The sequence below is a fragment of the Convolutriloba macropyga genome, chromosome 4 (assembly GCF_964194025.1).
Source record: "Convolutriloba macropyga chromosome 4, txConMacr16.3, whole genome shotgun sequence".
Classification (NCBI taxonomy): domain Eukaryota; kingdom Metazoa; phylum Xenacoelomorpha; order Acoela; family Convolutidae; genus Convolutriloba; species Convolutriloba macropyga.
Window position 1 is genome coordinate 48,929,563 of NC_134471.1, and position 16,602 is coordinate 48,946,164.

General features: G+C 35.0%; 1 protein-coding gene across 2 annotated transcripts in view; it reads right to left on the reverse strand.

Moving 5' to 3' along the window:
• Nucleotides 1–5,151: 5,151 nt before the first annotated feature.
• LOC142337719 (uncharacterized) overlaps nucleotides 5,152–16,602 on the reverse strand; it is a 154,786-nt gene continuing 143,335 nt past the window's right edge. For both annotated transcript variants that reach the window (XM_075387179.1, XM_075387178.1), the window contains 8 exons: nucleotides 13,897–14,082; nucleotides 13,017–13,233; nucleotides 12,453–12,665; nucleotides 9,363–9,427; nucleotides 8,988–9,103; nucleotides 8,383–8,518; nucleotides 5,844–6,036; nucleotides 5,152–5,579 (listed from right to left, as the gene is read on the reverse strand). In XM_075387179.1, the coding sequence (XP_075243294.1) occupies nucleotides 5,289–5,579; nucleotides 5,844–6,036; nucleotides 8,383–8,518; nucleotides 8,988–9,103; nucleotides 9,363–9,427; nucleotides 12,453–12,665; nucleotides 13,017–13,233; nucleotides 13,897–14,082 (1,417 nt within the window). In that variant the 3' untranslated portion in view covers nucleotides 5,152–5,288. The remainder of the gene's footprint in view (nucleotides 5,580–5,843; nucleotides 6,037–8,382; nucleotides 8,519–8,987; nucleotides 9,104–9,362; nucleotides 9,428–12,452; nucleotides 12,666–13,016; nucleotides 13,234–13,896; nucleotides 14,083–16,602) is intronic.

Sequence of the window (16,602 nt, forward strand, 5' to 3'; positions counted from 1 at the left end):
TGGGACTGCTGAAGATACTGGGTTTTAAAATGATCGAAGTAAGTTTGACGAAGGCGAGAGCTTAACCCAAAAACTCGATCATTTCGATAATGTTTTAAGCATCGTGAAAAACCATTAAATGCAGGGGAAAGGTCAGTAGATGGTTGTGAAAGAGTGAAATTTAAACAGAAAAACGATTTCCAAGTTAATTGGCGAGTTAATGTATGAAAGCACAGAAAAATGAAGATGGTTTTCTCGTTTGTATTTGTGCTAAAATATCAAACCTTCTTAGGCATGCATTTCATCAATTATTGAAAATGTAGAAACGCTAGCCGAGATTTATGTCATCAGTTATCTATTCGAGGAAATAGTCTTCTAATAAAAGTGGGCCACCAGCAACAGACAATTAATTTCACGTTTGAAACTTAATTTCATGCTGAAGATGGATTCAAGAAAAGGTAGCTGAAAAAGCGTGGAATGAAATCAGACTTACTATTCGAAGATACTTAACGACTATGTAAAAAAGGGTTTTTAAAGTTTGGTATTTTGGACCATATTGATAATCTAGAAAATATTTTTTATCGTTGAAAAGTTATAATTTCAGAGTCGCATTAGTGGAATTATTTATAGTATCTCTCAGAACTAAAAAATGAAGGTTTGCAGCGAAAAATAAACAAAACATGAAAAGAAAATTTTTGGGTGAAAATTAGTTTTGCTTACATATTCGACAACAATACGATGAACCACGAATTATGCAAGTTTTTTTGGAATACTTTCATTTTGGTCCGTTAATTTTTGAAAATCGGCGGATAATTGCAAATTGACTTTCGTCGTTTTGCTTCAATTGCACAAGTCTATGGAAATGACGAATAGAATCCGGTCATGCTTGCTTCAGAGCTCTTGTTTTTTATTGTACATATTTAAATATACGTTGTATTCAACTGTCCTCAATTGGAGCATGCTTTGCAGATATTGGATTAACCTACCATAGGATAGGGGGAAGTGAACTTAGAAATCTCAGTTTCATCGGAGACGAGTACTAGACCCCGGGCTCATCTGTTTGGGAGACACGACCGCTTTGTTTCGGGATATCTAAAAAAACCTCTTGCAAGCGATTTGTCAGAAAATTGTACAAAAAGTGGGAATTACACAGAAGTTACTCAACAAAATAGATCCTCTTACCTTTAAAAATGAGAAAAATCAAAAACAATTTCTATAAACGAGTTGAAATAGTTCTAAAGTTAGATTTTTTATATTTTGGTTGACTTTTAGTTTTTCTCGTTAACGCTGATTTCATGAACTTCTGCTACTTTCCCAAAAATTGTGATGAAGTCACCATGGAAAATCAATACTCATCATTGCAGAAAAAGTTCCACATTTTTTTTGTGATAGTTTTGTTTTTTTTTTCTGGCTTTCAAATACCTTACAAAATTGTTGCATAAAAGCCAAAATTCTATTTTAACAGATTTTTTGCGGTTACAAATATAGACAAGTTCTTGCAATTTGGATGGTTTAGGTGAATTGTTTGCTAAGCTTAGTTGTTAGTGAACAATCGGAGACGAGTACTAGACCCCGGGCTCATCTGTTTGGGAGACACGACCGCTTTGTTTCGGGATATCTAAAAACCTCTTGCAAGCGATTTGTCAGAAAATTGTACAAAAAGTGGGAATTACACAGAAGTTAATTTGCGTATTTTGAGCTGTCCTCTGATGTGGACTCAACAAAATAGATCCTCTTACCTTTAAAAATGAGAAAAATCAAAAACAATTTCTATAAACGAGTTGAAATAGTTCTGAAGTTAGATTTTTTATATTTTGGTTGACTTTTAGTTTTTCTCGTTAACGCTAATTTCATGAACTTCTGCTACTTTCCCAAAAATTGTGATGAAGTCACCATGGAAAATCAATACTCATCATTGCAGAAAAAGTTCCACATTTTTTTTGTGATAGTTTTGTTTTTTTTTCTGGCTTTCAAATACCTTACAAAATTGTTGCATAAAAGCCAAAATTCTATTTTAACAGATTTTTTGCGGTTACAAATATAGACAAGTTCTTGCAATTTGGATGGTTTAGGTGAATTGTTTGCTAAGCTTAGTTGTTAGTGAACAATCGGAGACGAGTACTAGACCCCGGGCTCATCTGTTTGGGAGACACGACCGCTTTGTTTCGGGATATCTAAAAACCTCTTGCAAGCGATTTGTCAGAAAATTGTACAAAAAGTGGGAATTACACAGAAGTTAATTTGCGTATTTTGAGCTGTCCTCTGATGTGGACTCAACAAAATAGATCCTCTTACCTTTAAAAATGAGAAAAATCAAAAACAATTTCTATAAACGAGTTGAAATAGTTCTGAAGTTAGATTTTTTATATTTTGGTTGACTTTTAGTTTTTCTCGTTAACGCTAATTTCATGAACTTCTGCTACTTTCCCAAAAATTGTGATGAAGTCATCATGGAAAATCAATACTCATCTTTGCAGAAAAAGTTCCACATTTTTTTTGTGATAGTTGTTTTTTTTCTGGCTTTCAAATACCTTACAAAATTGTTGCATATAAGCCAAAATTCTATTTTTACAGATTTTTTGCGGTTACAAATATAGACCAGTTCTTGCAATTTGGATGGTTTAGGTGAATTGTTTGTTAAGCTTAGTTGTTAGTGAACAATTGGAAAAACATAGCCAATTAAAATAACAGTATTGTTGAAATAAAACGAATGGAGTGATTTTTGTAAGATTGCCTTGGGGTTTTGTTCAATTGACTGTAAAAAGTAAGTGCCGCCGAAACTAAATTCGTTAATTTGAGCTTCTTATTCGTCTCATTGTCAAAAAATCGCGAAACCAACAAAAACTATAATATTGGTTTGCTACTTTCTTGCTCGTTGTTGGTCACTGTTTTCCCCATTATTGTGATCCAGCTTAAATTAAACGATATCAAAAAACTGACGCAGCTTTCTTCCAACATTTCTAGGGTGGTTAAGACATCTGTCGCTAAGTTCCATAACAACTAATTCAGCGTTAAAAAAGCAGCAAAAGGGTTCTCAAATTTAATCAATTTGAAGAAACGCTCAAGTTTTAGAATGTTTCTATAAAAATTGGTTTACTTGATTGACGAAAAGATTCTGGTAGGCAAGTTAGCGTAACAGAAGTTTCAAGCTCGCGTAAATAAAAGTAATATTTTTGTTACTAATGAAGTTGGTGTCAATCAACATTTAAAGAAAGCTTTTCAAACCCATTACCTCTTGATTTCTGACTCAATTTTCGTAGCCAAAAACATCGACATATTAACAGTGTTTTGAAAATTTACAGTTTTCTGACAACAAATTGTAGCAATTGTGTCTGTCTGCAATTAGTAGTAAATATTTTTTTACCTCCATGAATATGTTTAAAGTTTTCATTTCCTTGGCAAATCTCAAATCAGCGAAAGTGGTTTTATCATAAATCTATTTATCATACCCTAAAACTATTTAAAAATTTGGTTGAGCTTTCGTTATTTTATGATCAGACACTCTTCGCCCTAATATTCCACATAGGTTTTTAAAATTTGAAAAATTTTGACGATTTCATTTTAGAAGAAATTCCATTGGGAATTATAAATTGTAGCGCTTAAAAAATACCAAACAACGTTTTCACTGTGATACAAAATGCCAAAGACAAGTATTAGAGGCCCAGGTCGAGACGGAATGGTTAACTTGTAAGAACTTCCAAATTTCTTGCAAAAGATCGTTAACTTCTACGAGCTTGAAAGTCGAATGGCTAACTTGTGTAAGTTTCTTGCAAGTTCGTTCGAGTTGAGCTTAACTCTTTTTGACTAATTCAATTTAGTATTCACACATTTACCGTAAAAAGCGCGTGCGAGTTAGTTGCTCAGTTTGGATAGCAAACTACAATGCAACCTCAGTTGAAAAAATGGTTACTTCATCAACTCAAGAAGTCCTATTGCATTTCAGTTAATGAATAGTAGATTACAATTAGCCTTTTCAAGATTGCTTTATCAAAAGTTTCATATCTTTTTTGACATTGGTTGAAGTGAAAATTCCCATGTCAGCATTTTCTCAAAATATTTTTGAGTAACCCTTCATTTTTAAAACATTTTTTTAAAATTGAATTTACACACTTCCAGTTTCTATATTTGTAAACATCTGTATAAATTCATATCTTGCAACGTTTTATTGTTTTTGGCTACGATATAGCCAGAACTGTTATCTTGTTACAACTTATATTCTAAGAACTAATGTACGAACATATATTTTAAAACGAATGTTTAACTTATAAGAGCCCTCTGAGTTGAATGTTTAACTTTCAAGAGACTTGCAGGCCGATTGGTTAACTTGTAAGAACTTGCAAGTTTTTGGAAGAAAAATCTTGCAAGGCGATGCATCACCTTGGAAGAACCTGCAAGAAACTTGCAAGTTCAAGTTAACTCTTCGAACTTGAACCTGGCGGTCAATGAAAAAAAGGCAATAGCAAAAATGGTAAGTTGTCCACACAATTCAGATAAGTTGTTCGAAACGTAGTTGAATCTTTGAACAAATTTGGTTTACTTGAGGGCTCTTATTTGATTCTATTTTATGCTTCTAATTGGTTATCTATCATGAGATTTCCTACCAGGATCACAATGCACCTAACATTGAGTTGTAGCAAATAAGAAAAATATATATTGAGGAAGATGTCACAATAAAAAATCTTTCTAAAACTTGAATTCTTGGAAGTCACAGTTAAAACATTTTTTCTAAGACCCTCATAATATGAACTTTTACATTTTCCGCTTAACTATATCGCCGAATACAGGAATATAATTTCAGCTGCTTCGGTCCTTGGTAGTGAATTTTGGATCGGTATTTATTTTTCGTAAAATATAAATGTGTCCCCCCCCCCCCATAAAATAATTTTACATAAATATCTTTCAGCAAGCTTTGCATTTCTCTGAAATTTTGAATTTATTTTTCAATGGACCGTTATTTAGTCTTCTACCACCATCGCTTACTAATCGCAGTTCAGTTTGTATTCTTGGAGGAAGGTGCTTGCTAGTCTTCGCGATTCCTAGATGTTACTGTAATTTTAGTAACAGTCAATTGTGAAAATAAGTAATCAAACATGGAGCATCTAATCACTGTAGATGCATTTAAACATAAACTCGTTCTACCATCATTGGAAACTAAGGATTGAAAAAACTGTGTAAATCAGTCAAACATGTTTCTACATGATTTAAGGATGTGAAAGGGTGTAAATAAATGACATTTCAAATTGTCCATACATTTCGAATACAATTGATGAAATCGAGTCATTCTTTTTAACTGGCACTCATTTTCCCCTTCACTTTCGTTTCCGTTTCATCTGGTAGCCCTTTCGGTCACCTCGTTGGAATTTATGCTGGTCATCTTTGCTTTCAATTATTTTTTCGTTGCTGTTTTGTTCCTTCACGTGGTCAGTCTTAGTGTCTCGGTAGAGGTGGAAAGTACATTCAATTCTGTCGACGATGTCTCTAGCCTTAACTACAGAAAATGCGGAGTCCTCGTTGTCGTTTTCCTCTGAGTCATGTGATTGGTCATCAGCTCCGTTGTATTGAAATAGGTGATCCAAATGATCCTCACATACAGTAGTGACCTAAATACGTGATAAAGTTGACAAGTTCGAGTTGAGCTTATGACTTTTATGGGCGTATTGATTAAAATTATCAATAACTAAAATTATTCATCCTTCATGCTCGCAAAATTAATTCTCCATTGCCGGGTTTCCAACCCGCACTAATAATATTAAAACAACTATTCAAATATAGAAACTGAACTAACATTAAGCGATAATTAGAGCAAATTATAGTAAAGATTATACTCAATGAGCAGAATTTGCTCCCAATTTTGAATTTTTTACGTGTATTTGTGTTGGTGCATGGATCATGTGATCTGGAGGGTGAAGTGAGCAGAAGTGTTCCAAGAATGTTCTTTCTTCTTCATCTATGGCAGACTGTGGATCCCTGTACTCCAATCTTTGACCACACTGGTCCAAAACAGAGAATGACTTCAGTTTCAACGTCATCGCTACACCGTCGACTGTCGTGTTTACTCTGAAAATGAAAAATCAATTGTCTTCTTACGAAAATATTGGGTAATGGACTTTCACCGACGGAATAAAAAGCGGTTTTTAGAAAAAATAAAAATTTCAGGATTGAGAGAATACCAAAAAGATTTTTAAGGTAGAATTTAAATACATAAGATGGTGATTTGGATTTGTGGGATGAAAAGGCTCAACAAAATACCCATTATTAATGAGAAAACTGAAGATACGAATCTGATCTTAAAACTATTTCCGGAGGAATCCTAACCATAAAAGCACTTGAAAATGTAATTCAGTTCGCAGATGACTCAAGTATTGTCTGTTGTGGACAGAAAAGTAGCTTACATGGAAACGTCATGGAAATTTTACAAAAAACACAAGAATATGTAGAGATTAACAAACTAACTTTGAATACAAACAAAACCGAATTGATCTTTTTCTCGCACTATAATTCTGATTTCGGATCTATTTTTACAAAAACGAAGTTCTCACAACACAAAAAAGTTGCAGATATCTTGGTATTCAGATTGACAGGAATCTTAGTTTCGATGAGCAGCTGAACAAAACCTTAAAAAAGATGGCTCATGCTATAAGATCAATTTACCTAATAAGACATCAAGTTCCCCTGAACGCGCGCATTCTTCTAAAATCACTTGTGCTTTCACAATTATATTTTTCGGCAATCTTTATTCAAAATTTATCTGCAAAAAACCTAAAACGCCTTAACCGACAGATTAACTGGGGTATAAAGGTATGCTTTCTACGAAAAAAGTATGACAAATCGAGAGATCTGCTAATTCAGACAAAGACCGTACCAGCAAAAATGTCGCTCATCAAATTTTATTATGATATAACCAGGTCAAAAAATTCTGAAAATGTTTACGGGTATCTGAGTCTTCGTCAAAATACTCGATAAAAAAAAACAATTCAAAATTAGACAAAATGCCAAAACCAGCTTTGGAATGAATTCGATTGTTCGTCAATGCGTACAAAAATGGAATAAGTTACCACAGTAGCTTCGGTTGGCAAAAAATGAAAACGTTTTTCAGGAAACGTTGAATGATTTCTTGCTCTCACAACATGAAAAAATTCCTTTGAATAGTAACGTAGGAGCGTTTAAAAGTTATTTTTATTTTTAGGAAGAAAACAATCGGAATAAAATTTTATAATGTGATTCTTTTCGGTTGGCAAAAAATGAAAACGTTTTTCAGGAAACGTTGAATGATTTCTTGCTCTCACAACATGAAAAAATTCCTTTGAATAGTAACGTAGGAGCGTTTAAAAGTTATTTTTATTTTTAGGAAGAAAACAATCGGAATAAAATTTTATAATGTGATTCTTTTCGGTTGGCAAAAAATGAAAACGTTTTTCAGGAAACGTTGAATGATTTCTTGCTCTCACAACATGAAAAAATTCCTTTGAATAGTAACGTAGGAGCGTTTAAAAGTTATTTTTATTTTTAGGAAGAAAACAATCGGAATAAAATTTTATAATGTGATTCTTTAAGGAATTTGTTGTTTGTTATTTTATTTTGTTTGAATGATTTGAAGTATTTTTTTGTTTCAAGTATATTTAACCGTATGGTTATAATTTTAAGTTACTTGTTGCAAAAAAACTTAAAGTTGGAGTTGGGAAATTTCATTATCAGATAACTTACAACAAGATGCTGATCATCTCAACTAAACTTAACTTGGTTCATGTCAACAATTTTGTTACTTTGAATCAACTGAGAGACATTGTGGCAAGTTAAAGTTTACAATAACTTTAAACTAAGTTTATATTAGGCTTGCATGTTGAAGCGAAAGTCTCAAATGGTCTTTATGCTTGTTAAATTCAGTACTGAGTCCCAATTTACCAGGAAAGACGTCCAGGTTTACAGTACCTTTTGGTGTTATAAATTATATTAAGAACATATTTTTGTGAAATATTTGAGTTCTAAAAATATTTTTTATGATGTTTAAATTGCTGGATTGCAATGGGGATTTATGAGGCACGGCATGGTGAAAGAAACTATTTCAGCTAAGTTTCAGGCGTCGCTCACAAGACCATACTAAACTTTCATTATCAAGAATATCATTTTCACCGTGATCACAGACCCATTTGATCCTTCTTAAAAATATACCCTTTATATTCCTTAGTGTATACCCTTAGTGTACCGTTACCAAAATAAAACTACTTTCAAAGAACGTGGCTGAAAATTACAGACCAATTGAAAGGGTTAAGTATAAGTAAGTTGAGTCCGCTTTTATAATGTATTTTGGTATGAAAATAGAATGCGGCTTTAAACCTTAGTTATATTACTCAAATACTGTTTTACCGGTAGATGTTTTGAAACTTGGGGAGAGAAAGAGAATACTTTGGACGTGAACAGATGAAGTCCATGGTGTCGTCTCTTCCGTGGCTGGGGTTGCTGAAGTAGTTGTGTTCACATGCTATGTGGCTACTTCCTGCTTCACTGCTCTTGTCTGTCGCCACGTGGATGCTCACTATGTCTAAAACAAAAAAAAAACTTGTCCTCACTTTTATAACAACAAATCTGGGATTGCATGTTTGTGATCTTTATTTGGCCTATACATTCTAGCTGGGGGTTTTTACTTCATGGCAATGAATAAGTGTTTTGCATTTGGAACCGATGTTTTGCCATTTATATAATGAATCAAAATCAGCTTGAAATGATAGGGGTGCAATGATAAGGGGCTGAAACTTAAACGGGTGAAAAGATGGGCAACGAAATCGATAAATCGGCTGCAGTTTTAAATATGCTATTAGCATTTTTTTAGCATTTGATAATCTGAAGGTTTGAACATAAATTCAATTGCGCTTCCGATGACACTAATTCGGAATTTTCTATTCCTCAAAATAGGTTCTAACTTGAAAGTACTTTCTCTGTCATTACCAACTAAGTTCGTATGATCTTTTTTTTGCGAGAGAACATTGATCTCGTTTGATAAAGATTCTTACTTTGGCAGTCTGGATCAGTCAGCATAGCATCTGGGTGCTGGCACTTGACAGGGAAGTAACAGTACCTGCCCATGTACTCATCCCCACACTCACAGAAACCCAACTCAGGCTCACAGCTGAAAACGAAACCGTTCATAAACATATTAACATTTTACCAACACTTTTTTTATTTTTTCAATTTGCTTTTAGGACGAGGTATTGATTTCTTTTCCTCTCCTCTAAAATTACTATGCGTATATTTGTAGGCCCTCAAGGAGCATGTGATATTTTTTCATAGAAACGAGCCCTACAAGGCATATTTGCTATCGGGGATCATTAGATGAATCGAGGGTACCAATGTAGTTACAGGTGATGTGGTTTACACTGTGCACTCACCTTTGCCCGTTAAGACAGTAGCAGTCATGCTGACAATTGGTTCCGAATTTGCCTTTGGGACAAACCTGATAAACACAAACATAAACTGTTTGCTAAAATTTTTCTGGGACCCTAATCAGTTGAAATTACCAACAACTAGGCACAGCAGTTACTGTTTTTTTCTAGCGGCATGTAAAAAGCGAACTGCAATAATCTGCGAAAATTTTTTTAAAATTAGTATTCAGTGGGGCAATGTTATGAAAATTGGCATACAATTTTTGAATTGGTAAGAAACTCTGCGCCTGGAAAGAGCGATTGTCACTTAAAACAGCCGACCGCTTGATTTTACTTTTGATCTTGAAGTTCAATAATTGGATAACAATTAAACAGATTGTATAGCAAGCGCCTTACAACATACCTTGACGCTGAAGAATTGTACTGACAATTCTAATTTTCGAGGTATTAAAATTAATCTGGCTTGCTTCAATTTATGCCAAATAATACTCCTGATAATTTCAAGTATATGGTTAAAAAAAGGTTGTAATAGCGTTTTTGATGTTTATTAGCACATTGGGTACGTTTGCATTCAAAATTTTGTCCTGAAACACTTGAAATTGTATTCAGACAAATTGGGAGCCGTCTTAAAAACAAATTTCTCCACTTCTTTCTTAATTAGTCATTATTCATTCTTAATTAGCTGTCGGCAAAATTTAAGCATGATCTAAAAAACGTTTTCTGTTAAACTATATTAAAGAACGTTTCTCATTCGAAAACTTTCAAAATATTGGGAAACGCAAAAGTTTAGATTCAGATTGCAAGCATTGCTATGGAAACGAGCCATGGTGCTCCATTTCAGTTACAAAGCTGCGATTGGAAGTTGACAGATATTGAACTTTTGAACATGACTGAGAATTACAGCAATCAAGTACTTTTGCATCTCTGTGACAAAACTTTTGCATTTAAAGCTTTGGGCCATTTTTAATCATTTGTTCTAATTGCTTTTGGCATCTGAGATCTTTGGAGATCTGAGAAAAATTATCACTTAATGGGCAAAAAATATTGGTTCCCAACAAGCAGTTTCAACTGTGATTTCAAATGTCTCACAGGAGCAAAAGTTGCAAAGTGATATTAGGTCTCTATGGTCGATAGAATCCAGTCTGGAAATATATTTCTCCCTTCGTGGTTAGTGGATTTAAAAGCAGTTTCTTCAAATTAATGTCGAACTAGCAAACCCGTAAAAGCATCACAAGAACATAACCGACTAAACGTCGGAAGACTTGCTCTCAAACGACTAGTGGGAGCTCTAATCAATTGCAGCCTGCTTCAGTCGCGGAGGAAGCCTAAATGGGACTAAGAAGTTCAATAGTGGGCTTCAAATAACCACATTAGAGGTTAAGATATACAACTATTAAGATTTAAAATGAAAATGGCACCAGTTTCGGCGCACTTTTCATTTGACTTTTAGTATTAAATTGCCGCCAATTGAGTTCAGCTGCTTGAAATTGTGATTAAGCGAGAATTTTAGATCACGCGAAACGCAAAAAGTCAAGGGCGTAAAAGTCACTCGAAAAGTCAAAACCGTCAAGCAAAAATTTTGCATAAAAAAGACACACGGGTTTACAATAATTGCTATGAACTTCTTTCAAGAGCAATTAAAAATAATTTACAAGAATAGATTGTTTAAAAAATTTAAGCTTTCTGTTTCGGACCAACTCGGGTCGAACCCATTATTTGACAGCCTTAGCTTTTTCCGATTACGCTACCGAGGCATAATAATTTTGTTTAGTACCCTATGTACCAGCAATTTTTTGTTCAATAACTTTTTCGACCTTGCTATGTTGCATGTTTAAGAAACACAAAGAATTGTGCAGAAAACGAGCTTCTACATGGTGGCATAGCGCGTCTCAAAACACATGTAATATATTATGCTGCAAGTTTTCGCTCCACTTTAAAGTTAGAGCAAACGTTTCACGCAGAGAAACCACCCGCGTTTTCGCTCCAGTTCCTGTTTCGGCGTGACCAAGATCATCACTGACTTCAAAAATCATGAAAATGTTTGAACAAATCTTAAATAAAGGCAGCGCGCCAAGAAAATTCAAATTCTTTGGATTGTTACAAACTCTTGGAATTGTAAACGACCAAGAGGGGGCCAATAATAGCCCCAGCTACCGCTTTGCGGCTATTAATAATGAAAGAAAAAGAGAACGGGAGAAAAGGAAAAACAACTGCCCCATTTTTGTCCCAGGAATTTATTCTTCGTTTTCCGCCCCTACTCGGGCTTGAAAACCCCTCCTCGCTTAGCATGCATACGTCCTATACTTTACGGTACCGGTGGTTGTAGTATTTGTCCATTGCCCTACATGCATTTGCAATTTTTCAAAGTCAACAAAATTTTGGCTCGCTTGTTTTAGCAAGGCTTCTTGTTTTAAAAGAGCTAAAACATGCTAAGATTAGGAGCTTAAGCATGGTGGTCTTGCGTGTCTCAGAACGCATGGATTACTCCAATAAGAGAATTTAAGATTTCTGTTTCGCAACCCATGCCCCTCATTTAACAGCCATAGCTCTTACCGCTTACGTTACCGATGCCTATTATTTGCCTCTATGTAGCAGCAATTTTTTGGCTTTGCTTTGTTGCACGCCTAAGGAGCGCTAATACTTGTGCAGATAACGAGCTTGTACATGGTGGCATAGGGCGTCTCAAAACGCATGTACTACGTTAGGCTGCATGTTTATGGAGCAGTGAAACATGCTAAGATTAGGAACTTAAACATGCTGACATAGCATTCAAGTTATAATTAACATATAGAGAGAAACTCGGTCAATATCTTTCCACAGGACTGTACCACAAAACTAAGGAAAGGGACATTGACCCAGTTCATTTCGAGAGAACGCGTCGAAATTTCCAAAGTTGCATTTGATAGTTTTTCCAAATCAGATCAATAATTGAATCAGTGATAGCAAATTATGGAATCGTACGCTTGGATATTATAGCATGTTAAAGCGGCAAAACTGCTCGTTTAAGAAGACCAAGTCAAAATTCCAAAAAATTGAACAATTACGGGCATTGATAGAAAATTATGGGGCAATATTACGGGCAATGACATTGTATACCTGCTTGCATGCGTCTCCCATGTATCCTGGCTTGCAGTGACACTGTCCTGTAACAGGGTGACAGTCTCTGGCATTCCTCCACTCACAGGGACATCTTTGGTTGCAGTTGGACCCGTAAGTGTATCCGTCACATGGCTCAACACACAGACTGCCTCGGTACCCAGGAGCGCACACACAGTCACCTTCTCTGCTGTCACACAGTTCTGTTTCACACTGAAAACAAACTTAATGTAAAGGATTTCAAATTAGAAAATCAAAATTTCTGATTGTCGAAACTTCAACTTTGAGCATAGCATAAAGCAAAAAAAGACAAAATAGATCAAAAGTTTTCCGCTTTAATTTAATGCGGTCGATAAATTTATCTTTTTTGATCTGTGACTTTTAATAATGAACCATTAAAAAATTCTCAGGCACCTTATAAGTCTTAAAGTAAGGCGCACAATTTGACATATTTTCAAATCACAATTTTCACTTTCACACATGCGAGAAAAACTTTTTCCTCTAATTAGATTTCATGGCGTAGAAAATTTTCTTCAATTACGACTTGGAACTTAGTGCGCTAACGTTATCGCATTTGAACTTGCAGTAGTATCCCCAGAGACCATCTGGACACTCTTCGTCACACCTGGCACCTCTCCACCCGTAGGCACAGTCACAATACACACTTCTGGTCGAATATCCATCCGATGGAGTGGCATCAATAGCATGCTCATTTGGTACACTTGTGTTTTGTGGAGGAGTAGAGGTTGAAGTGTCAAATCCAACACCAACTTTCAGTTCTCTGGAAAAGAAGTTTTTATGGATATTTTTATACCCGGGTCGAGAAATTTTCCAAAAATTATGTAAGAAATATGCTGAAATGCGCTGGAACTTTAAAAGAAATGCGCTGAGCTTCAAAAAGTTCAGCCCAAAAACCTTACATAATAATGCGCTAAAATGTGCTGAAATGCGCTGCAACTTTGTAAAAAATGCGCTGATTTTTCAAAAAGTTCGCAACAAAAACCTTACATAATAATGCGCTGAAACTTTGTAAGAATTGAGCTGAGTTTTCAGCGCAATTCTTACAAAGTTTCAACGCATTATTATGATTATGTAAGGTTTTTGCGCTGAACTTTTTGAAAAATCAGCGCATTTCTTACAAAGTTCCAGCGCATTTCAGCGAATTATTATGAAAGGTTTTGCGCTGAAATTTTTGAATAATCGCACTTCTTACAAAGTTATAGCGCATTTCAGCACATTTCAGCGCATTATTGTAAGGTTTTTGAAGCAGTTATTGGGGATCCGTTTTGCCTTTTCTTTTTTACATCATTAACAATACTAAGTGGCGAAAAAATCCAAATTTTTATAGCATAGCATGCAAATAAAGAAAAACCTTCAATGCCATCATAGCAAAAAATGAATTCATTTTCTACCCATTACTAGATCATTTGAATATTTTACATACCCGTTCCGACAGCTCATGGACTGTCGACAGTTATGTCCGTAATATCCCACTGGGCACTTTTGCTCACACCTCTGGCCATGATGGAGAGGGTCACATAAACAGAGCCCACTTTTGGGGTCGCAGTCATAGGCACCCCCTTGGTACAGAGAGCCAAAGTCGTCATTCCACGCACAGTTGCAGTCCAGGCTAAAATATTTTCAGAAAACTTTATATATAAACGACGCGAATGAATAAGTGTTTTATTCATTGAATAATTTGAGTTATAAAATAAATGAGTAAAGAGAGTTAATTGCCCGCGTATGTAGCATCTCCTAGTACTGGCTTACTTTCTATGTTTATCGACAAATAAAAAGATGCATTTTCAAAAGAAGTTTCAGAAGTTCACAAAAGGAAATGTTGTAAATTAGTGCTCAAAAATTTAAGATAAATTTTTATCAGCTAAAAACTTCCGCCAAAAAACTCTACTTTTAGCACTTGATTTCCTGAATTAGTGGCTCTATTAGTCAACGCGAAAAAACTAGCAGCACTATCGGGATCATCAGTTAAAGAATTATTTTAAAAAAAAAAGTGAAAAAATTTTCTGAGATAGAAAAAAGATCGCGTTAGATATTCCACTAGCAGGTCCGTAAAGGCTATCTGAATGCATCTTATCTTGAAATTTTAACAATTGATATTCTCATTGAAAACTTATTCTTGATAACTGGTGTATATGCGATCGCTTCAATGAATTTTTTTTTTGCAAAACTACTTTAGACACACCAACAAAAAATGAAGAGAGCCAAATATGTCAAAGAAAGGTTTTATGCGAGTTAAGAGTAGTAGACGATCTCACAGAGCATTAAAAAATCAAAACAGATAGAATGAGGTATAAAGAGGGAGAGAAAAAGAGATCGATAGCAGCAATATATAATAAGTCGGAGAGCAAATAGATTTAAAAAGACGAAAAAAAAACAAAAAACAAAAGAAGGTTGAAAAAAGAGAAGGAAAGCATAAAAAACGAGTCTGGGAGAAAGCGAACAACAGCGAAAAGCGAAAAAAAACGAATTAACGAGAAAGACAAGGGAAAATCGAAATTGATGAGTGAGGAAAGCACAGAAAGAATACAATTCAATAGAAACCACAGGAAAATCAGGAACCCACCATAAGAACAAAGATAGGAAACAAGAAATTGAATCGAAAACAGACAAATCAAATGAAAGAAGAAGTTAGCAAACAACCGAGAAAAGAAGAGAAAGAGAGAGAAAGAAAGGAGGAAAAAGGAAAGTGAGCGCGAGGAAGAACGCAAGTAAAAACGAAAGCGATAGAAAACGGGGCATCAAAAAAGAAGCCAAAACCATGAGAGAGAGAGAGAAAGAAAGTACAAGAACGGCGAGATAGTGAGCAAGCGCAAAAAGCAGAAGCAAAAATTTAAAAGAAAAAAATCACAGTTAGAGCAACCACTTGAAGAGCAGAAAAATAGAAGATCGCATAAACAGAAAAGATAGAGAAACTGAAGAGAGGAAGAGATACAACAGTTCAAAAGAGAAGAGAAAACAGATCCTGGGTGAGGCAATGAAATCCGGTTCTCAAAAAAAGGATGAATGTGTCAATGAGAACATGATGGATGTACCCAAGACGAGGAATGTGCCGATAATAAGGAACCGTTGGTAGCCTTTACGAACGCTTTTAAGAAGTCAACAGACACCGAAGTGAGTTAAAGGGATGCAAAATGCCACCAACAAAACTTTCCTCGCAAAATTAAAGGAAAATTATATAACTATCATGTTTTGTATGCAATAATTTTTTAGTAAAAGCCCTTAATATAAAAAAGTCCTCTACTGAGCGCTAAAAAAATTTGCATTTATTTCAAGACCTCAGTTTTTTCAAATATAATTTTTTGGAACCTAACTTCGGTTTTTGCATTGGCACCTTTTGGGTATTTTACACTTCACAAATTTTGTTTAATGAATTCTTCTGTAAGAAAAAAATTTTGTACAGTAAAACCTCGACAAAACAAACTTTTATCTACCTTTTAATCCTTGACGTTTTCGGTTAGTGATTTTTCCTTGACAACTAATCGGCCAATGATTTTTCGATGAAACACCGATGATTGTCTTTTTCTTTAAAGAAATTTCGGCAAAAAGCTTTTTCGCAAAGCATTTTTCGGTTGATGACACGACCTCTTTGCAACATTTTGGGTCAATGATCTTTTGGCAACACTTTTCGGTCATTGACCTTTTTGTAGTATTTTTCGGTCAAAGACCTTTTAGAAACAATAATTGGTCAATGACCTTAAAGCACACTTTTTCGGTCATTAACCCCAATTAAGCAACCGCTTAACCGTGCTCGTCGGTAGTACTGTTAAAACATGCTGCTCAGTGATGCTTCGAAAACATGCCGCCTTATGTGTTCACGCGATTAATATATAGACTAGCAGGCCCGCAAAAGCATAACAAGAACATCATTTAAAAGAAAAGTCTTAAATTTTTTATTTGCGTACCACCTCGGGCTAGAAAACATGCCCATCGTTCAACATCCATAGTTATTACGTTACATTAAAGTCACGTGATTGCAGTCGCCCAGACGGAGGTCGGAGACGAAATCAAATACCTCGGGTGGGGGAGTGCCGGTGGCGACTGTACCAATTGGGATATTTTTTTCTTTAGTATATTACCCCCAAGAACCAGCAATTTTGTGTTCAACTTTATTGGCTTTGCTAACTTGCAT